Genomic DNA, 24,186 nt, shown 5'->3' with positions numbered 1-24,186 from the left:
GAAGCCTACTTTGTTTTGCACCGCCAAATGTCCAGAACTGCAGTGTCTCCATGTGCCCACTCTCTTTACTCTATGTACTATGTGTACTATACTGAAGTAGGAACCTTAAATGAAAGTTTTGGAGGTACTACAGGACAGGTAGGCTATGACCTCAGCCTCAGACATGCATTTGCAACTACAAAGCTTTGGATGCCTTGAAAGAGAGAAGGATCCTGTTATATATATATATCACTTGTGAGTGACACACAAATATCGTCTAAATAAAATCACAAAATTAAAATGTGTGAAATCTTATTCAATAAAGTCAACTGAAATATTTTTTTCTTCAAGTGCATACTCCAATCTTCGACCTTGTTGGGACAATATCCACTGATTGTGCTGTCCCCGTGGTTTTATGCACCCCACATATTTTAGCAAAATTTGATCCTTTTTTGCATAATTTCTGATTATTTTCCTTTATCATTCTTTGATAAAATGAACAGAATCGCATAATTTCACATTTTTGGGCTGTTTGCATAATTTCAGAATTTTTCTTGCATAAAACAACGGAGACAGATTGAGTGATTTTTTGGTCCCGATCAACATAATTTAGATCAACATGGAGGAGCCATAACAGTCAAAGGTCACTATTTCGCTCAAAACCAGCTAATTAGAGGCACAGAAAATCTCGCACAATCAAGCGATTTCTGCATGAGCATACAAATACAGCAGAGCATAGCTATAGCGGGACTTTTAGTCCCCCCAAAAAAACCCTCTGTAGGCAAGTTCCCGCAATAGGAATGCAAAGGTGAATTTCCAAAAACACACACGTCACGCTCTCCTCTTCTTTTAATGTCTTTTTGGCCTAGCCTAGGCCCAAGGCTATGTCACATCACTTTTGAAGTGGCTCAAGTAATGCTTCTCTTCGCACCATCTCTCTCTGCCGCCTGCCCTATCTCACTATTCTCACTCATCACAGGATTGGCCAATCACAACGCCGCACCGCTGACTGCCTGTTTGGAGCTCACCTACAGCCACCCCAACCACCCTCCCCCAGCTAGAGCTCGCTCGGTCTCTCCCGTTGTATCGAAGTTCAGGACTTTCCTTGCCCCAATAAACCCGAACACAATTGAGTTGACATTGACAAAAAAGGGGGATTCCAGTAAGGTCCCGCTATACATGTTCCACTGTAGCCTACAATACACCACTTGAAAAAATTTATTTATTTTACCAATAGGCTTGACCAACATTTACAACTACAAATGAATATACAATGCCAACAACACATTAAGTTAAGAAATTAAAGAACACTGAATATTTGTGTTAATGATTTATTGGTACATAAAATGTGCAAACAATTCAAAATAGCGCGTAAGTATTTTACACATTTCAACCACCTGGCCCAAGCAGAGACATTCATTATGAGGGTGGGGGGAAAACAAAAATAGTCTGGCAAACTGGAACAAATACTCAGTTACTTAATTGAACAAAGACTTTTTTTTTTAAAGACAGCCTTGAACACAAAATTGTTCTATAAAGAGGAGCAAAAGAGAGTCCGACTATTGTTATGACAACTGAAAAATATCATCATATTTCCTGTCTCATTTAAACTCAAACACGAACAGTGGTATTGCTCCAACTTGTTTCAAAGCACACTTGAAATAAAAGTGCACTTACTTCACACTGTAACATACTTGGTTAGTATACATTCACAAACCCTCCCTCACTCCAAAATCAAACACTAAACAGCATGTGGTTGATGTATTTTATCTCTGCTAATTCAATCAAAATGAGCACCTCGTGAACAATACTTTCTTAGGGTTCATAGTTTCTTTTCAGGGGTTAGCAAATCTCAAAGATAACAGGAATTCTGACAGCTTTCTCAAAAAAAAAAGAAGAAAAGAAAAAACATAATAAAAGGGAGATGGCGGGGGAGAAATGACGCCTTCATAACTTTAACACTACAGCTATGATTGACAATAATTCTTTTCAAAACAACACCATAAAGACTCACTTCTCCTATTAGAGCATCACCAGATGCAAGAAAAAACAACAAAAACAAGCAACATGTCATTGTTCCAAACTTATGGGAGTAAGAAAGTTACTACTACACAGGGAATTCAACTGAACAGACAATTAATAATGTACACTTAACTGTGGCCATAACCTATGAGCCTTTTTTTTCTGTAGTACTGTTCACAGTACAACCATGTCGTTGGAACAAAAAAAATAAATGTTACAACAATTATAAACAAAAAGTTTTGTATCTAACAAGACATCAGCAAGTCCTCACAAAATGCATAGCTTGTGGAGTGAGAAATCCTTACAATTATTTTAGAAACTGAATGCCGCACCTGAAAAATGGCATAAGCCGAGAAAATGCATTGCCTTCAATTCCAAATTTCTGACATTCCAACGAGAAGAAAATATAACAATAAAACGGTTTCTATTATAATAACAGTTTATCAGAATAAGTTGGAGAACTTAAAACACCACTGCATGTAATTTTTCACACATCTTCAACACTAAACAAACAATGTTCTTTAACCGTTTACAGTCAAAAGAATAATAGACAGTCAACTTTCTATTTTTAAAAATAAAATAATTCAAACATGCTTGACAACTTGTGCCGCCAAAAAAACCCAAACAAACACAGAAAACCCCAAATCATATCATATTTGATCTCACTTCAAGGCCACAATTTTTTTAAATGGCTCCTCTTTCCGCCACAATGAGTGATCCCCTGCACATGGTATCCCACATCAAAAGAAAAAGTAAAATCATCAATGAACAGGATACTTCATTACACCACCTGATTGTTCCTTTCTCTTTAAAAAAAAATATTATATAATGAAAACCTCTTCTGCTACCTGTTCTCTCATTTATTTTTCTCCAGAACCAGAAACCTGACTAACCATAAATGGCATAATGGCCTCCATCCATAGACTGCAAAAATTGTGCCAATGCCTTACACAGAGTTCTTCACTACGATCAAAAGCTGTGTGGCTTATTTCAGGGTCATATTGGAAACGCACTTTCAAATCAAATAAATCCTTGGGGCATATGTGCATTGCCTTCCAACTTAAATCCAGTGCATGCACGCAGCAAACAACGCACACGAGAGTATTCTTTCACTGCACTCATTCAACCAGTTCCAGTCGCTGCAACCACCCACAAGAACAAGATTATGAAACCAACACAGGATAAGCAGAGTCATAAACAAAGAAGGCCAAATACAAACCAAGAACAACAACAACAGGAAAAAAACAACCAAACAAGTGTTTGCTTGAAACTAAAAGGAATGAAGACAAACAGTTCTCTTCTCTACACAATTGGATGTTGATGGGCTTGGGAAGGTAAATCTGTGCTCCTGATCCTAGGGTCAAGTCTGCTGGTCACATTACACTTTTGCAATTCAGTCTTCTGCAAATAAAAAGGAAATGTGCTATGAAACCATTGTTTGTTTTTGTAAGTGTTTTACAGCCGGGTGGCGGCCGAAGCCTACTCTTATCGATTTTAGACCACCAAGGGATCTTTAACGTGCACAACTTGCACACGGGACCTTCGAGATTTTTTGCCCTTGTCCGAGAAGGCTAGGTGTAGATCTTTCCTACCAGAAGATCAGGGGTGTGGCTGAAAGACAGCAGTAAGAAGAAGCCAATGAGTAGCAGTAGAAAGGCTGCAGAAAGAATCAGGAGCCCAGAGGAGGGGGCAAAGGAGGTGAAGGGGTGGGGGGCAGAAAGAGGAGACGAAAGCAGACGACAGAACATTGCTGGAGAGTTGGAAAGGAGGTGAAAGGAGACAAATTTAGAGAAGAAAATTTTTTGGTCGCTACCCGGATTCGAACCTGGGACCTTTGAATGAGAGGCGAACACCTTAACCTCTAGGCCACGAGAGCCCCCGCTATGTAACCAAAATTCTGAAGTAAATCCTAAGACCAAAAAAGTCCTACTACTGACTACTACAACCTCATGTTTCACATCAACCAAAGCAAAGTTCAATCTTGTCAAGAGATCAGTCCACTCTCTGGTTAGCCGTGGAAATGGAATTTACAAGCCCATAGTGATCATAAAAAGGTAGTACATAAAAATAACCTACAGTTTGTCTATCAGCTTACATCAGTGAAATCATTATAAATGAGAATAATGCCAAATGCACTAGCATACATTATCAGTGCTTCCACCAGCTGAAGCTGAAAAGTAAGGAAAATTCTGCAGGGGGTCTGGGAAATTTAGTACTTTAAGAGGGTTGAAAATGGCATTTGGGAGCCTGTTTGAAGAGATTGCCAACAACCCATACTACCTATTTTTTCACCAAGATTTTGTCTTGTTTGATTTCTTCTCCTACATATCTCTCCATTGCTGGCAAAGTTTAAAAGCAGGTTCCCCAGGAGTAGACAAATTTCGGCAGATATGCACGTGAAAAACTATTGCCGACCGAACGGCACAGGTAGACTCGTAGACGAGTGTACGAACTGCGCAATCTGGCAGTTTCTAAGACAACTTATTGCCGAGAGTTGCTGTAAATATCTGACAAGTTACGGAGGCAAGAGCTGATCTCCCCCTCTCTCTCTCTCTCTCAACGCATGGAATTGATATGATAATGCGGCAAGTACAGAACTTTAGGAATATACGGATTTCCGTAAAAACAAAGAATGGAAGCACTGCAGAATGGGTTTTTTTCTTTTTATTCTCTCGGCACCCATCGAAAATCCGGTAGTTTTGACACCTTATCGGTATGTCGGTAGAACAGGCCCAAAATCGGTATCTACCGGAAAAATCGGTAGATTTAGGCAGCCCTGTATATAAAGAACACTCGAATTCAATGACACTGAATGTTCTGAGGGAGGAAATCCAGTGCTTGCAAAAACCTTTGATATGGTGACCAATGCTGTTTTTAAAAAAACAAAAAACTGCCAGAAAAAAGCCTTCTCATTTTCTAAAAATATTTTCTACGTTATTTACGTAACAGTAGTAAAAGCTTGGTATAACACACTCCCTTCAAACCCTGGATTTTGAATGTCTTATCCGAGGTACCTATTAACCAAACCAAATGGTGGTGATAGCACAAAGTAACTGACTAATTCTTTATGAGACTTTATTAGACACTGTTGCAAAGAGAGGAAGGAGGTGGGACACATAGATATATTTAAACTGATTGGCGAGCTTTCATTTTTAATTTGTAAGTTTGATTTTTTTTGGCTTTGTTTTTATTCGAGTGTTTTTCTTTATTTCAAATCCAAGTGACATAGATCTGTACACATGAGGAATTTATGAACATGGTGGGGGTGGATATCATGATAGTGATGATGTTGAAAAATCAAAATGCCGACCTTGTTGCATCAAGGTGTTATTATCAGGGTTTCTTTTTTGCAGCACCAAACAGTGGGTTGGGGACGAGACAAAGTGGAAGAAAAGGACTTGGAAGCAAAAGAGGGAGAGAGAAGGGTTGGGGTGCGGGCTCCAGCATCCACCAACAGAAAAACAGACAAGCTCTTGAGAAAAACTTGCCTTCACACTGTAGCTGATTACACTGCATTCCACAGTATGGTCAAACGCTCACTTTTTGTCATTTTTCTTTTATTTTCAGAACATACATTGTAAACAGGCTTTTCATCACTAAAATCTCAACAAAAGTGGACAGAACTGCAGAAAGTATGTTTTAAGCGGGTACGTTTTAGACAAAGTTTTCAGAGTAAAAATACTAAATGGGATTTGGGACTTCAAAATGTAAACATTACAGCCAAGAGTGCACTTTAAGCCATGTACGCTATACCAAGGTTTTACTGTGCTTCACAAAAAAAAATTTTTGTTAATAAATAGCATCCTTAAAAACTTTGGAAAGTAACATATATATATATATGTGTGAGGCAGCGAGGTGGAATCAGGCTCTCGTCAATTTTTGGGCATGTAGAGTTATTGGTATCATCTTAAAGCTTGTTCACTTGTCTTTATTTGGATGCAAATAATATCCATTTATCTTCAATACAAGTCGAGATATTTGCAAAAGCAGGAGGTGGGGTCACCTGTTTTCAGAGGCAAAATTTGTGAGAAAATGGCCGCCAAAGATTAGTTATTTCGTTAGCTTAAGAGTCCGTGGTAACTGAAGATTTACATTTGTTATGCCTTTAATCAACGCGTTTCAGAAAAATCCACACAGAAATTAGTTCTTTAATGGGCATGAAAGGTGTTGTGTCAAAAACAAAAATTTGATTAAAATTCACAAACCTGAGGAAAAATGCAAGTTTCTTCATTTTGATTATTTTGACGAGAGCCTGATTCCACCACGCTGCCTCACATATATATATATATCTGATACCATGGTAACCACTGGCTGAGTGCAAAAAGGATATCTTCTCTAAAAATCTGTATCTTCACATTTCATCAATGCAAACAAACACATTTCCCCAAAACTCGCATCTACTTAATGACTCACCTTAAAATAATTAAAGGATAAGCTAAATGACTGCCTAAAAGTTAGTTCCCTCAGCTGGCTGGCCTAGGCGGTTTTCTTTCATCATCATCATCTCTCTCAAGTGCTGTAACAAGGATTTTATACTACAATTTTTTTGATGCCATATGCTGTCTACTTTCTTGGGATCAACCTGTTCAAGATAAAAAAAACAAAAGAGGATGAAGAATAAACCAAACAAAAATTCTACTCTATAGCTTTGGGGACAACTACAAGCAATCATGACTTTCTTTGTTCGCTTTTACCAAAAACACAATCATCAAGTTATTTTTCTTCCTAAGAAACACACACAACAAATTTATTGCAGTTCATTAAACAACACTATGGTTTGGCATTCTTACTAACACTCAGTGAAAATAAACCACCACTCTCATTTTCCTGTTTGCTCAAGATAAAATAATAAAGGAATTTCAACCAGACATGTTAATGTTATAGATTTTCTAACTATAATTATTTTACTATTTTTCGGGCACCTAGCCCTTTTTAAAATTTTGAGTATTATTCACAAAATGAAGCAAGAAATAAAAGTTCTAAATAATGTAGTCATCAAATTTGAGAACATGCCACTGAAATTTTTTTTAAAAACAACACAAAAAACTTGTATGAGAAATGTTAAAAGACTTTAGAAAGGGTACTCTGTTACAGTTACACATACAGGAAAAGTTTACAACAAAGAAATCATTTCAAATTTCCTTTTCTCTGATCCAGCTTTTTAACTCTTAAAACCCTGAGTTTTTTTCACCGTTTCCCTGAGTTTTTTCCACAGTCACCTAAACTTGCTGCACTATGTCTCATTATAACCCCAAAAGCTTGCCTCCAACTTCTAAACGGCAGAAACAAAGTTTAATTCATTACTAAAAAACTTGAATCCGGAATAGTTTTTAAAAAACAAGAAATTGTCACTAGTATCAGACGCTTCCAGTATCCAATAGGGAACAGGGCTATTACAGCTGGACGACGCTCCCAACGTCCAATGGGGTTTAAAGAGTTAACCCTCCAACTATCAGACAGCTGATAATCAGCTGTTGGACCCCTCTCCCAAGTTGTCGTGTGCCAACCAATCCAGCGGCCCCAAGTCAGGGGGTACAATAACCCTAGGCAAAAGAGGACCAAGCCTACATGACACTTTCTTCCGTATATTATAGTTATAGACACTGAAAAAAAGTAGGAAACTGACTTTTGGTTCAGGCCTTTATCGCCTTTTTACTTTTGTTTTAAAGGAAGTACTTTGTTGTTGAGAGTTGTTTTCACAATTGTCAAGAATCTACCATTGTTCTTGACAAAAAAGAAACAGCATTCCCCAATCGCCGCCTTCATAATAACATACACACCAAACCAAATAAAACTTAACTGAAAAACCTTGATAGGCCACAGAGGGGTAACAAGGAAAGAAAACTGAGCCAATGCACAGTGAAAAACTTACAACTCCTGACTCTTTGCTGACATACGTCATATTGATGCGTGTGATAAATCTGACTTCAGGAGCTTTCTGAGGATATAACTCTCCGCATCGCACTCGCAGCTGGTACATTCTGTTCTCAAAGCTTGTCTGGGGAAATGCAATGACAATTTTCATTTTAAAAGCAAATCGATACCTTTATAATCTAACTGAAAAAGTGGTGTCTTGAAAATTTTTCTAAGGAATAAAAAATGAGCAAATAGTACTTTTATACAAATCAGTTACAACAGTCGGGAATAGATAACTCAAAACATGTCGGGGGTTGACAAATATGTTTGATACATCCACACTTCAGATTAACCAATAACACAAAATTAATCAAGAGGTATCAGTCAGAGAATTGCAAAGTGTACAAGCTATACTTGTTTTCGAATTTACATGTTCATGTTATCCATACCCAGTTGTATTTACAGCGCTCACTGAGCGACATCGGCAAAGCTCTCCGAACAACAAAAAAAGGACTCAAGAATCTATTTTTTCCAGTTACACTGTGTTTTACTTTTAAGTAGAGTTTTAACGGCGCTCGCAACTGCATAAGGTCATACGAGCATCAAGGGGCGGATGTCAACGGAGAAGTCCGTACAGGGAATCAGGCTTACTGTGCTCACCTCTCTAGCTTCAACAAAACAAAGTCTGCTTCCACTATTAAGGCACCCCGGAAAGAGCGGGTCACAAGAGTGTGACAAACTTACAAAAGAAGTAGAGGAAAAATGACTATAGTAAGGATTAGAAACAGATGGACAGACTGGATCACCAACGAGGAAGTATTAAGAAGAATGAGACAGAGCCCAGTCAGGGTACAATGTAAACAACTTTACAGAACAATTCCTTAACCCTTTTAAACGGAGAAAAATAACTGACAAAACGTTTAAAAGTTTTTAAACAAAAATTTTTCACTCAAAATTCACACAACAAAGCACACAAAAAAACGCGCCAGAACAGTCTTACATCTTGTCAACACTTATATTATATTGAAACAGCAACTTGCACTGGGAGCCCCTTAACATTGCAAAAGAATTTGTGTTTTCCCCTGGGTTATATTTTTTTCAAACTCTGAAAACAAGATAGAGCTGCCTTCTGTGGCAACCAAAAGACACAGCTGATAACTCAGAAAAAAGGAAATTCATCCAGCCTCATCAAGCAAAACGAGAACAAAATCCACTAGTAACAGCATAGAAAGTTTGCCCAATCAAATTTTTATCTGTTTTGAAGATGATGCGTAAAACTTTATTAATAAAAAGATAGTACAGGACTTGAAAAGGGAAAAAGAATACATGCTCACTAATATTTCTGTAGAAAACAAAAGACCAGTAGTCTCATTAAAGTTTTCAAAAAGGTGGGGGAAAAGTTAAAAACTAGTGAAGGTATCAGATTTCCAGTTGTTCTAGTTCTAAATGGTTGTTAAATCTACTTTTTTTTAAAAACATGCCCAATGATAACTTGAAATTTAGGAGAGCAGATTCTCATTGTTCCTTCAAATATGCAAAATGCAACTAAAATGAGTAAATTCTTATCTAATTCTTTAAAAGACTGTAAGGTATATCATTATCATAAATATTTATGAACCAGACAAGTGCCTACCCTTCTCAAAAATGTTAAAATTTAGGGCTTTTAAATTTTAAGTAAAACAATAACAATTATTGACACAAGCAGACAGTTTTAATCAAAACAAATTCAACCAAAGTCATCTCTAAGCTACAAACCTTAGGAGGACCAATGATTACACACTGCCAGTCTGTCATAGTCATGTCGCCATCATCAACAAGACCCCAACTGATTGTCCCATCTCCAACACCTTTCTGTCCAGCCTCTAATTCATCTAGTAAGGTAAAGTTCCTGGGAACCACTGCAGACACACAAAATAACAAGATAACTAACTAAATACGCAGAAAACATAAGGCAAATCTACAGTTTGTCTGGGAAATTAGCCACTCTTGTCGCGGAACTTCGCCACATAGTGTCACACAGGTCTATTGATCTTCCAATTTTTGTTATTAAACCTACATGTACCATTTTTTATAATAGGGAAAACAAGCAAGGGAATCAATAACAAGTATACTTAAAGTGATTTGGAGAAAGCTGTTGAAGCTTTTAAAGGTGGACAAAGCTGCTCTGTGGCCAAGTTCCTTGTCACCACATCCACTTGAAAAAAGAATGAAGCAGATGAAGTACGACTAGCAAGCAAACCAATCAGTGGACTATCTGCATTTTCATTGGCTACGAAAAGTTGCAGACGGTCATGTACGTTGAGCATAGAGAGGGGTGTAGGCTTGTTTCATCGCGAGCCAACTGAGAGTGGCGAAGTTAGCGGAATCTACTCTTACCACTTTCGTTGAAGTTGGAACCGTTTCAGCAGTGTCATTTTAGAGCCTGTGCCAGAACCTACAACCCCTAAACATGTCACAGAGGTCAAAAATTATAAAATACTTCCTTTCAGGTTCAACACCATGAATGTTTAGGTAATCGGTGTTAGTTTCATAATAACTAACAAATAGAGCAGCAAAATTATTATTTTGTGAGAAATTTGGATGTTTGATGGTCACTTTGGGATTCCGATGTGCATAACTATAAGGTACCGCAAACTGGCCTTGCGCCCCCGTGGCGCACTGTCATGGAGACCAAAACCGATATTTTTACCCTCCTAAAACACTTGTGTGATCAAGCATACACACAGACACTTGATATATCAGAAGAAAGAGGAGACTTTTCTCTTTTTAGTGGTATTATTTATTTGAATCAACGATTCTTTTGAAAGCAAAATCTTGTGGGATAAAAGACAACACGATCGAGGTTTTCACTGCAGCGGCCGCGCGTTTTGTGTATTGATTTTTAGAGTGACCTCGGTTGAACAGAAACGGGAAGCGTATGGTATTATATACTGCAATTTGATTCGTCGATAGTTCAAGATGACAAAACGCTCTTTCTGGTGATATATTTCTAAAGACTTCCATAAAGAATTAATAGAAGAGATTAGCTTGTGAAACTTTCGATGTTTTTTTATGGAACCAGTGATCGGACTGACTACGCAAATATATCGGCAGAAAGCCCATTCATTCCTCTTCAAGAATAAGACAGCCATTATACGCAAATAAATACCGGACACTCCCCATCGGCTCGCAAGCAGGGCGCCATCGCCCCGGTTACATATCAATTCTTTCTCCTTCCCGCCAGCGAGGCCCGGAGTGAGGCCGAAAAGCCAGTGGTCCCGAGTGGCGATTTTAAGTTCTCCTTGTATTTCTTGCCATTTTGGTAAAAAAGCCATGTTTACGGCAATTAATTTCCATCTTCTGATTATTTGATAGCCCTGAAAAAAATTGGGCTTGTTCTCTCTGTTCATGGGTGTATGTTTACAAGTTTTTGTGAATGTCCATTCAAATTTAAGAATTGTGACATCTCAAAGTGCAGTCATTTCGCAATTTTTAAAAATATAGCATTTCTGCAACTTCAGATGCTCATAACTTTGTTAAAAAAGAAGATGTATAAATTCGGTATCAAAATGCTCAGAATAATACATTCTATAAGGTGGTGCAGTTAACTATGAAATCAGAGGACTTTGAAATTTCAGTTTGTGATATCTACCTACAACTATGATGATAAAAAATCTCCACTAGATCTAGTGATACTTTAAATCACACAACTGTTTCAAACTGGTATTTCTACCACTTTTCAGTTCAGTTTCAAGCCTTTAAAAAACAAATTAAAAATTCTCATCCGATTGTATGATACTTGATGTAACGCGTCATCAGTTTATGCATGCCGGACAGCCTGGTCAAAAAAGTTTTCTTTTTTAAGTAGCAACATTGTGGTTGATCAATATATGTACGATGTCTGATATTAAGTGGCATACTGACATATTAAGATAATCGAATCTAACTAAGAATTATCTTTTAACTCTTATCCTGCGTCTGTGCCCAGATGCGTATCTTATCAGCAACCGATTACGTCGGACTCGCCGGGCAGGCCGCCGAGGTCACTCAGTGTGTACTGTTGGTGTACAGCGCGCGCGCCGGAAAACGTGTGTTTTCGCCTTGAATACCGCGGGAGTGTGTTAACTGATGATGAAAATAACGCTCTATCCTTCATAGCTTTCTTTATAAAGTGTTACAAACACATGAATAACCCCCTCTCACAAGCTGATAAGATATTACGAGTAGTTACGCCCATTTGAATAACCTTTCTGGACGCTCTTATTGTTATGAATGACGTGAGGTTCGAAAAGGGATAATTTAGGTCAATTTCCGAATGTTTTACACTCAAATTGTTCTTTGAACCTGCACAAGGGCATTCAAAACTATTAAACAAGCTCATTTTTTATCAGGTAGTATCATTCCATACCAAATCAAGCTCATTTGAAATATTTTGTATAGAAAAATGGAAGTCTTGTTTCCTGACTATCCTTTCGAGCTCCTCATGTCTAAGTGGGTCTATTTCTTCTATAATTTCATTGGACGAACATCTAGAGCTATCAACTTGGCATGTTTTGAATGAGACGTATGCCTCGATTACGAACCAACGCAGGTGGTTCTAGAAGAAGGCCACAAACGCACACAAACTCAAGCAGACTGACGCACACACACTTGACCTGCGTGAATGGGGATCCGACTCGGGACACGAATGACACGTAAGAGGATGCGCGCTGCGCGTGCGCTGAGCCAGGAGCTACACTGACTCGGGACCAGAACGCAGGCGAGGTGCCGAAATAGGCTTATCGGGCTACATAAACCCGGCTCCCGCAGGATGAGGGTTAAGTGTCATTTTTTTGTTGTGCATAACTACGATGACAGCGTCATGGACATTAATGTCAATGATCCCATTGAAATAAAGAGTACCAACAGTTTTAAGGAAGTTTCTGTGAATAATCTTGATTCATTTTTAACTGATTCCGTCCATTCGGCCGCTGACAGCGGCTCTGAGTTTTTCCACTGCGTCCATTCAACCGCTGTGTGCGGCTCAACGAAATCCGAAACAAATGTGCACTTTTTAACATAGTTCCGACTTTTTAAATTGTCGAAAGGAAGTAGAACTTGTAAACAAACCTGACCTCAATTTCTGAGCGCCAATATCGATCGAAACTCCGCGAAATTCTTGCAAAAATCGTTGTTTTGTTGTCGCGATGTAGGCTAGATCTAAGGGTAAACAACACGGGGGCTGGTATAATAAAAAGGCCCTTCAAAGAAAGAATATTCAACTAAATTTGTGAAATTCTTGCATAAATGTGTGCTAGGGTGATATCGCTACAATGTTGTGTTGATTCCTATGGATTATTATAAGGACTTGTAGAGCTGAGAAAAAGCGGTAAGTCGAAATTTTCGAAGAGCTGTTGCACAATTTTTTTTCCTCATTCGTAAATTGTCTGAAGGAAAATGCAGTACAAACAGATTATAGGTCTTTGTTATTGATATAAACACATTCCTCTATTTATTCCCATCAGTTTGGTATATGACTATACCTATTAGAGTGACTTAGAACTTCACAGTAATGCATTAAATAGATGCACCCCAGGTCTAAAACTGAACAGGGAAAAATAATTCTGTCCAGAGCCTGAAAAAATCATGGACGGAATCAGTTAAAAATAGAAAGAAACACCAGCTAATTAGTTGAGTTCTTTATATATTCCTCTTTAATTACCTGTATAAAATGGAAATCGTCCAACGCGGAAACGGAAAGAAAAATCCGCTCCCTTCCGAGGGTGTTACCTGTCTAGATCTAGGACAGAAAATGTTTTCCCCCATTTAGTCCTGATTTGAAACAAAACTCGCAAGTTTGGTTCTGTCTGCCGGCTTTAAACTTTTAATGCTATGCTGCCAGTAGGCAAGGAAGGGGAGTAGGGGTGCAATTTGAGGGTAGATGTTACCGTCTAGATGTTACCCCATCTATGTGAGCCCTGAGCGATGAAGATGGTCATGGTGGTGTGGATGTGAAATCTCACGAGTACCAGTGAAAGTGCTAGAGTGGCGCTCCACCACAGAAACTTTCATTGGTAGCCACAGGCCAGAGGTGCAAAATTAGTTTGACCAATGTCTGTCGCCCTGATTGTACGAACAGCCGAGAAAAGAGTTCCTCGAATCGTTGTTATGTTACATGATGGCAGTGAGGGGTGGTATTGGTTGACTGTACTTTAGTACTGCACAGATGTGTGGGGGGGCTGAGGGTGGAAGCAAAGGAGATGTTCAAACGTTTCTGTTTTAATAGGTCAAACAGTGGTCCTATGAAATGCAAGCACTGGTGGTATTTGGATACTGACGCATGTCATCAGAGTATAACAGTATAGCAGCTGAGAGTGAGAGGTGTGAATGAAGTTTTGACCACTTTGTGAAGTTGTGATTGCTTGCCGACCGGACAAGCGACCCTGGCTTGATCCCACTGGCTGGGCCTTTGCCCCCCCCCCCCTGCTTTCCATCTCTCCACTAAATTCGCCTGTCTAAGACGGAAAATGTCTAAAACGGAATTTTTTCTGGCTCCCTTGCGATTCCGTCTCATAACAGTATTAACAGGTTCGGTCGGTCTTTTAGTTAGCAGACTCGATCATCTTATTCTTACTGATACCAGAGTTGTCTTATCTGGATCTAGATCTAGATTCTAGATCTACATACATGTGAAATAAGATTGGTTTCTCGGACGATTTAAATTCAACGATTAGTTGGTTAAAAAGACCCTTGGACGGAAAATAAAATCCTCAAAGAGCAGGGATTTCATAAGCAAAGTCATTTATCCGGCACTTACCCACTCCGGATACCTGTGAGGCACCCGCCATCTTGTATCATGCATTTACTGCTTGCCTGCTTTATGACGATAGTGATTGACCGACAAGAGATGAAAATGTTTGAAGCTTTCGAATTCAAAACAGTTTTGAAGTTGCAGGGGGGGGTTTGTAAAAATAGCTTTTGATTTTTAACTCATTGTCTTTTCTGATGCTGCTGCTTTTTAGGGGGTTCAATTTTTTTCATCACTTGGTAGACGGCACGCATGGAATGAACCGGATGTATTAGCACGAAATCTACAATAAAAACGAAGACACTAAAAAAGGATTTCGGCCTGGAAAATAATTATCTTTTCCAATTTCAACTGTAGAACTCATCGGAACATTGGGGGGGGGCGTGGGGGTGGATGGGAGAGAGAGAGAGAGAGAGAGAGAGAGAGGGGGGGGAGGAGGGAGGGAGAGAGAGAGAGGGGGAGGGGGTATAATGAATGAAGGGTTAAATCGAAAAACAGGAAATGTCCATGTTTAGGAAACATCGCTAGGGTATTCAGAGAGAGCACTACATGTATAGGCCTAGCCCTTGACACACCAAAGTATTTGCAGAATATCCCTATGAAATCGGTCAATACGTGACAAAGCCAACTTGTTATTCACAAACTACATTCTAATACACATTTATAAAATCAAATCAAGTTATTTAGGAACAAGGCAAGTCCATCATTTGAAAGTAAAAAAACAGTCAAAGTTCTGATTTGATTAATGTAATACGGGGTTCCCACTACGACTGGATCGGGGCGATCGCCCGACTCGATCGCCTGAAACTGAAAACAAACACGTTTGTTTTTGAGGCGATCGAGTCATGCGATCGGCCCTATCGGCCGATCCCAGCCGTAGTGGGCACCCCGTACAACTTTGCTTGTCTTAATTTAATCACTTCAAACAGGCCTACACACACACACACGCACACACACACACACACACACACACACACACACACACACACACGCACGCACGCACACACACACACACACACACACACTATATATATATATATATATATATATATATATATATATATATATATATATATATATATATATATATATATATATATCGCTGGTGGAGTGATGAAACCTCGTAACCCCAGAAAGGAAAATTTTACAGGAGAGACAAAAAACTGATTTACTCTTGAATAAAAAGACCTATAAGAACCAAAGTCGGTTTCAGATAAATGAAAACACCTTAGAAACGTGGTTAGTACATAAAAATAGTTTTTCTATTGTTTATGTGGTTACGCTGTGGGATGCGAGGTTTCATTACAACATTTTTGTCATGATGAAACCTCGTAGTCAGCCGGCGGGTGGGTTGCGAGGTTTCATCAGGACAGAGTTTAAGGGTTGCGAGTTTTCTCTCTGCTCATTTTGGTTGCAATATGCGTCTGTTGTTTGAAACGCCCCAAAGTGATAAAGATATTTTTTCAAGACCAATTAGTTTGGATTTTGATTCCCGGCCAACTGAAGTCAAATAAATGTGTGTTACCTGCAGAATTTATGTTTGAATCCTCAAACGGATTGCAATTAATGCAATTTGTTTCACTATAATTTGCCACGATTAAGTCTGGTTACTTTCAGTTTTACTAAGAGCACAAATGGATAATAAATCCCTGCAATATGGTCTCTGTTTGCACTACAGATGGTTTTCATAAAAGATGTTGAATCATAATGAACAGCCATAAATGTTAATGGTATTAATTGTCATGAAGTGACGATGCATATTGGCAAAAGCAGATTTAAGCACATGTAGGTGATTGTATTTGAAGTGCTGGAACTTAACACGTTTTGTGTAGAGTTGTGAGGTAGGGTGGACCTTATGTTTCTGTGACCTGCCTTCGGAACGTCAGCCCTTTCTTCACTGAGGTGCAGCTTGAACTGGGTGTTCATGTTTGGGGTGTACTTCAAACACCTAATGTCGGTGACAATATGATCACCCGTTTTTCTACCTTGTCTTATAGACTTGTCGTAGCTTCCACACTTAGAATATTTCTTGAAGAATGTGTGATCCAACTATTTGTTTTGATAAGTTTCTTGTTTTGCTCTTGCCATCCTGAAGAAATGGAGGTAGTCTTGGAGGACCTCGATGCGTGTTTTTCGAAGCGATCTGTTAATAATTGAGTTCTCATTGTCAATTTCTATTTGTGTGTGTCCTTTGATAAAATGTTTTTGTTCAATTGTGCTTCCATGTGTTGTTGAAAACAGGCTGAGAGAAACATTGGCTAGTGTGGCATTTCTGCATTGGTAACCACAGTTGTCGCTGTTGATGATGGTTTTCTGGAGGTCCAGCTTTTCCTTCAGGAAATCCAATAGACATGAAGTAAACTCATTTGCCATAAGTCCCCCTACTGCTTCATGACACACGTAACAAGTAGTCTGGCGTGTTGTAGCATCCAATAGCATAACGTTATGAACGGCGAGTTTTGTTTTGTAATATAAGGCTGATGCTGAAGATTCATTGAAAGTACAGCCGTTTTAGGTTCATTACTGGCGAGAGATTTGATCGGTTCAGATTTATCTCGTTCCTTTTCTTTGCGCGCCGCCTCCTTTTCTAGAATGTGAGCATTCCAAAGATCCCCCAGCACATTGTCAACTTCACGGCTGATGCAAAGGTGGTACATATCTATCTTTGACAGGAACAGCGACACGTTATTCTGCTCGAATGCTTCATCGAGGGCGGGTCTTTTGAGAGGCCGCCTCCCGTGGTCTTGGCAGACTTGTGCATATATTTTGTAGATATCTGAGTTACTTTGATAAGTATTGGTTCTAAATGTCTCTTACAAATCATTCATCCAACCCAGTTCAATTCAGGAACACCTTTTAACACGCTGGCACCTTATGGCCACCTTTTAAAAGTATTTATTGAAGGTATTCCCTCTCTGGTACCTTCTCCGAGGTCTACTAGTCATCCCATGAGAGGGACCACACTAAATCAAAATTAGAATATGTCTATCAACTTCAGAGAGCCCTTTATATTTCAGAGTCCAGCTCTTGCAATCACAGATTGGTTTCAATAACTTAGCTGGGCTTTTCATTGAATCGTTATGTATTCCGATCCCGTCCCGATCCACGGATAGCTTTTCGCTTATTTGTTGCCACTCCTTAAAACCCTTTCTTTTCCTCTGTGGAGCATCATTTATGCTGGGAAAACAAATGAGCTGTCTCTCGGGATCAGGCTCCAGGAAAAGTGGCTACGGTGCCTGAAAATGATCTACAGATTGTGTTGCTGTGACCTCGAAGGTAATAATTCAGCATCTGACTTACAGCTGCCTGGTGAAACGTCAGTGTGGTTTAGGGTATGATTCCAGGTGACACTATAGTTGGTGCAGACTCAGTCTGGGATGAAGCTGATACTTCCTTATCTCCACATATCCAGGGCAGCCCTGGAAAGGACTGCGACATGGTGGGTGGGGTCAATTCATGGAACGTGGTCTGCTCAGTGGTTTCCAAACCAGCCCTTGTAGGGTATAAAGATCTAGGTGATGAGCACAGTTAGAAGGAGATATTCAATACAGATTCGGAAATATCCGTATTACTTGTGTTGTTGAGGCACACATTAGTCACAATGTCCTCTAAAGACTTCAGAGTCACCGAGACCACGGTCAAGTTCAGTACTATTCGGCCTTAATCACAACTGGAGGATTCGACTACACAGCGGATTCATAGTCTGAGAAGATGCGAAACCTTACCCTCTCTTTGATAAACAGAATGGCCTGTTGACATCTGGAGAGCACAGATCTGTCACCTAGTCTAAGTAAGGACTACCGTCACCTGTCATTTCAAGGTGTGACTGTTGCCTTAACTTAATGTTAACTACGTTTGGGCTCGATGAGAACATCTTGATTATCAGCAAGTTAGTCATCCTTATGAATAGATTTTCAATAGATTTACACAATGTAAGTACTTCATTTATGACCATATTTGAACTTCTGAACTGACTGAAATAAAGTGAATGAATAAAAGAATGAATGAATGTATGGGTGAATGAAGGAATGAAATATTTCTTTATTCCGTCAGATACATTAAATGCACCAGACAATGTCAGTTATGAGCGCTTCAATTAAGCCGGTTCATATAGAAGGCTTGTCCAGAACCTCGTATAAGCACGCCGCTCTTTCAAACCGGGAGTGATGAAACCACGCAAAAGCAGATCGGAGCACCGGGTGAGGGTTGCGAGGTTTCATCACGCCAGGATATCATGGGGGCAAACATACGAGGTTTTCTTATTAAGTATTTTTCCTACTTTCTCTTACTAATATGACCTAGTGCTTTTGACACATTGTGAAGAAGGACTGGAAGAAGACATTAAGCCCAAAAAACGAATTTCGAAAAAATTGAGGGTTACGAGGTTTCATCACTCCACCAGCGATATATATATGCGAAAAAGAAGAATTTTAAGAATCAAAGGTTAAGGGCTCTGATCATACCCCAACTGAGAAAATAATGTTAATTGAATCATTATTGTTACCAGCATGGGAGGGATGGCATTGTTTGACTTTGCCTATAACAATTATACCGATTGTTGGGGCAGGGGTGGAAGCAAAGGAGATCTTTGAAGTTTCTGTTTATAATAAGCTAGGTCCAACAGTGACCCTAGGAGATGCAAGCAATGGTGCAACCGATAAAGGACTGACACAAGCCAGTATCAGAGAGGCTAGGATAGCACTTGAGATGAGTCAAGTTTTGACAACTTGGATTCCACCGCCTGGGCTTCTGGAAACCCTCTCCATCTCCCTCAACTCAAAGTTAATTCCCTTTTCTAAACTAGCACGGAAAATAATGTCGAAGTGCTAAGGCTGATCCCCCCCCCCCCCCCTGGCTCCCTTGCGATTCCGTTAAATTATATAGTCTGCGTAAGTCGGAATCGCAGGGGAGGCGGTAAAAATTCCGTCTCAGACAAGTTCCCTGTTCGACGGGGGCGGGGGGAGGTGGTGGAGGGCGGAGGGAGGTTTCGCAGAGACACAGCCGGTGGGATCAAATCCAAGGGTTGCCTTTCAGGTCAGCAAACAGTGGTCAAAAGTTCACACCTCTCAAGGGCTATCCTTTCTGATAATGGCATGCTTCAGTCATACTTATCCACCGCCGCAGAGCTTGCATTTTGTATAGGACATCTAGTTGACCTATTAAAAACAGAAGCGTTTGAACACCTTTGCTTACACCCTTAGCTCCATCCATTGGGGTACATGTAATAAACACAGTCAACCAATGTCACCCTTTCATGATTCTAACAATGATTCGAAGAACTCTTTTCTCGGCTGGCCATGGGATACGATCAGGGCACCAGGCATTGGTTAAACTAATTTTACATCTCTTGAGTACTGGCTACCGACGAAAGTTTCCGTGCTGGAGTACCACCCGGACATTTTCACAGGCACTGGTGAGATTTCGCACCCACCCGACTGACCTTCTGATGAGGGCTCACATCAACGCCTACTCTAATAAAGCTGGCGTTGGCTCACGTGGATGGGTAACATCTACCCCAAGGACCTTACAACAGGCCTTACTGTATAAACTCCTTGATCTACCCTCAAATTTCGCCCTTACTCAGCGTTTCTGCCTTCCTCGCCTGGCGGCGTGGCGTAAAAGTGAGAGCCAACGGAACCGGCCAAACTTGGTAGTTATGTTTCAAATCAGGACTGAATGGGCAAAGCATTTTCCGTCTTAGTCTTAGACAGGTAAAAACCCTCCGAAGAGAAGGGACTTCTCTTTCTGTTTCCTCGTTAGTTGACAGGTTTCCGTTTTTGTAGAGGCAATATATGGAGGAGTTTAGCAAGGAGGGAGAGGGGAGATTCCGTTACAACAGGTTTCCGTCTTACACATGTTTTCCGTTAAGGCAGCTTTGACTGTATACCATGTATTATACGTGTACAAGAGTCACCCATAACATCCTGCTCTCAAGGTCTACATTCGGCTAAGATCCCGCTTTTCAGATCATTTTTACGGAACTAAATCACGTGCGGGCACAGCAGATCAACCAAAAGTGACAATTTGCGATCATTGAACTGCCCGTGGCGTCACAGATCAGCCGCTCTCGCAAATGAGATCACACGCCCGTTGTAAATCTCGATGAAACGCTACAGTGTTTCCCTTCGACGGGATCACACCGAGGTGTAAACTCGCCGACGCGTCTGTTTTCCCCTTATATATCTCTCTGTTAGTTATATATATATATATATATATATATATTCGTATTCTCGCATCTGAGCTCTCCACTTAAACTTACATCACATGTTGGGTGGGTAGGGCTACCAAACAAGTTTGCTCCAGGCGGGATCACATCGAACTTTGAACTCTTCCCTGACCATTGCAGCCGTTCGTTGTTTCCCGAGTTTGCATGACCGACTGAATTTTAATTGGTGTGGTCACAACACAATCTAATGACAAAGGAGGTGGAACTCGGTCAGAGATCATGGAAAATTATAGACAGGTAAAGGGGGGGGGGGGGGGGGGAGCCAAAAATTGCGTAGATCTTGAGACTCGGAATAGGATAATAATTGATGAAAATGGTATGCTTCATGCCACGGTGATTGATCATCAAGTTTCACCATTCTTTTCTCGTCATTATGAGTCATAAACCCACCCAGGGTGTCACGTTAGTTCATTTTAGAGCAAAGGGAGGCCATTTTACCGGTTATGGGTCTGCACATTATGGTCACCGTGGCTTTTCTCCTTGGTTCGTCGGCTGAGATCCCGTTCGCCTAAGATCCAGCATTTTCTTCGCTCCCGAGCACCGGGATCTTAGGCGAAGACTATTATATACATACATACATACATACATACATACATACATACATACATACATACATACATACACACACGAAGGCGTCCAAAGGAAACCTGGGGGCTCTCGTGGTCTAGAGGTTAAGGTGTTCGCCTCTCATTTAATTAATAGGTCTCGGGTTCGAATCCGGAAATCGACGGAACATTTTCTTCTCTTAAATGTTTTCCTTTCACGCCCTTTCCTCATGCTGAATACAATGTTCAGTCATCTGCTTAAGTCTCCACTTTTTACCCCAACCCTCTCACTCCCTTTACCCTCTTCTCTGGGCTCCTGACTCTTTCTGCAGCCTTTCTACAGCTACTCCTTGGCTCCTTCTCTCTGCTGTCTTTCAGCCATAACCCTAATCTTATGGTAGGAAAGATCTACACCTACCCTTCTCGGACAAGGGCGAAAAATGTCGGAGGTCCCGTGTATAAGTTGCGCACGTTAAAGATCCCTTGGTTGTAAAAAAATCGATAAGAGTAGGCTTCGGCCACCACCCGCACAAAATTCAAAATTTCCTACCAACTGAAAATGTTAGATTTTAGATGTGTACCGCGCACTCATATGACCTTAATGCAGTTGCGAGCGCCGTAAAACGCTTACAAAAAAGTGAAACCTGAAAATGTAATCACTCAATCATCGTGTTAAAGCCTTGGACTTTCCACTACTGCAGAATACCAATTTAAAGCTAAATACATTTGGCATCAACTGACACCGTAATATTTCATCTATTTCAATAGTTTCAATAGTAATGGGCTCAATCAAAATTGACCTTAAAAAATCAAACTTGGTAAAGTTGTGTGAAACCAAAGAAAGGTAAGAGTGTATTTGTGCTTTTTACGAGGTGAATCAATATTGGTAGAATGGACATACATTGCATATCAAAGGAATTGAGAATTTTGTCTCTGCAATAAACAATATTCTAATAGTTTCAAACAGATCGGAAAACAGAGCAGTCACAAATAAATATCACCCAAAACTTGGGCGTAACATTAAATGAGCTCGTTATTATTTTGCTTAAGAATCACTGGTTTTGTGTGTGTATGCCTAGAACACGAACCCTTTGGGCGTGAACTCTGTTAAATTTTGGACATAATTAGATATATCTGTCAGTCCATCCCAAATGTCAGAGAGAGTAAAGTTGATATCAAAGGGTCTGAATTGGGAGCAAAGTCGCTTTTCTCCAGCTTCTGTTTCATGGGGCTTCACATACCTGTAGAATTCATATTGGGGCTATAATTTACTGGTGCCCACTTCAACGTTGGTATGTCTAGTGGCATTGACCCAAGTGCTTTGTCACGCTTGGAGTTTCTACTTGACACTATGACGAAAATTAGGGTCAGACATGACGTTAATTATTATTTGAAATGTTAAAATTTAAAAACTGATATTTTTACCCGAAATTTTAAATATTTCAATCAAAATATTGTCGTAAACCAAGCCGTGTTGTGAACTGTTGTGAATGCACCCAACTTGTGTTTTACGCGCTCATATGACCTTATGCATTTGCGATCACCGTAAAACTCTTACTAACTAATATTAAATACATCATGTGTATTTATATTCTACAGCATGAGGTAGGCTACAATAATTATAGGCAAATTTCAAGCTAAACATTAAAACAAAAGGAGAAAGGGGCTAGACAGAGACCGAGGTGGCTGGTGCTTTTATAAATAAATTAGTAGTTGTGAACGGCGAAAAGATTATGGGTTGGTGATTATGTATATAATGTGGTGGCCAGTGGGGGGATTTTTGGTGGTGTTTTTTTTTTTGGTGGTGTTTTTCAGCGTGCTTTTTTTCGCGTCCACCCATTTCATTTCTCTCGTGGGGATTTCGCGATTTGGGTCGCCTGATCAGTGTTATAATGTTATATGTGCACGTGCGTGTATTTCTGTTCCAACGCAGTAGCACGGACGCCCCTTTTAACATAATTTTGCAAACAACTTGAGGTCGCTGAAAAAAAAATGATATGACTAAACTTGCGAATTCAAGAAGCGCACGTTTAAAAAAACAACACACAAACAAAACAACAATAGGCTATGCAGTTCTACGATGGTGTAGGCTGCCCTTGACGTAAAAAGCACCCTCCCCAAGCAGCTTGAAACAAACGATAAAAACCAAGACGGATCCTACTGTCTGTTTTAAGAATATTTAGGTCCGGCTATACGTTTAGATTACAAGGAGGAATGAGTGGGGGCTTCCGTTGAAACACAGCATTCAAGGCAATCATGGTGTGTGTGTTTATGTGTGTGTGTGTGTGTGTGTGTGTGTGTGTGTGTGTGTGTGTGTGTGAGAGAGAGAGAGAGAGAGAGAGAGAGAGAGAGAGAGAGAGAGAGAGAGAGAGAGAGAGAGAGAGAGAGGGTGAGCGATAGCTGAGGAAAAAATAGGCTCTTTGAATGACGGCGAGGCTACAGAAGTGATGCATAGGCCATTATTTAGCGCTTCACCTAGTTCCTCACAGCTACTTCATCTAAACCCAGACCGGCCTATGGTGGGAAGTGTGTCTCTTTGCTACCCTAGAATTACAAAGTTATATCTGCTCAGAACCCAGTATTGAGAAATTTGACGAAAAAAAATGTTGAGCTTCTCAACATGTCAAGTTTTTTCGAATGCATTTCTTTGAATATATTATTATTTTCAGTCGCCAAAGTTAGTGGTTGGCGGGTGCTCTGGTGTGGTTTGCTTCTTTTTTTCTTATCAAACATCTGTAGATATCGTCCTTATCTCTCCTTCTTCTTTTTTATGTTTGTTACTCTCTTGTAAC

The 24,186-nt window shown here is 40.0% G+C and overlaps 1 protein-coding gene across 1 annotated transcript; it reads right to left on the bottom strand.

The window, feature by feature from the left end:
• Positions 1 to 1,296: 1,296 nt before the first annotated feature.
• Positions 1,297 to 14,737, bottom strand: LOC101858329 (ubiquitin-conjugating enzyme E2 variant 1). The gene is made up of 5 exons (XM_005092309.3): positions 14,633 to 14,737; positions 9,613 to 9,755; positions 7,874 to 7,999; positions 6,415 to 6,583; positions 1,297 to 3,402 (listed from the first exon to the last, which is right to left on the bottom strand). The coding sequence occupies exons 1-4, from the start codon at positions 14,661 to 14,663 to the stop codon at positions 6,449 to 6,451; spliced, it is 435 nt and encodes a 144-aa protein (XP_005092366.1). The 5' UTR covers positions 14,664 to 14,737; the 3' UTR covers positions 1,297 to 3,402; positions 6,415 to 6,448.
• Positions 14,738 to 24,186: the final 9,449 nt, after the last annotated feature.

The sequence above is a fragment of the Aplysia californica genome, unplaced genomic scaffold, assembly GCF_000002075.1.
Source record: "Aplysia californica isolate F4 #8 unplaced genomic scaffold, AplCal3.0 scaffold00044, whole genome shotgun sequence".
In the NCBI taxonomy this organism is placed as follows: domain Eukaryota; kingdom Metazoa; phylum Mollusca; class Gastropoda; order Aplysiida; family Aplysiidae; genus Aplysia; species Aplysia californica.
The sequence above is the reverse complement of the archived record's forward strand: the minus strand, read 5'-3'. Positions and strand labels throughout refer to the sequence as shown.

What these genes read in the sequence shown, in the direction of transcription:
- LOC101858329 (XM_005092309.3), bottom strand. Translation starts at nt 14,663, where the DNA reads ATGGCGGGTGCCTCACAGGTATCCGGAGTGG. An exon ending in TAATCATTGGTCCTCCTAAG is followed by an intron (nt 8,000 to 9,612) that starts GTTTGTAGCTTA and finishes GCATTTCCCCAG; the next exon opens with ACAAGCTTTGAGAACAGAAT. An exon ending in TCAGCAAAGAGTCAGGAGTT is followed by an intron (nt 6,584 to 7,873) that starts GTAAGTTTTTCA and finishes TATCTTGAACAG; the next exon opens with GTTGATCCCAAGAAAGTAGA.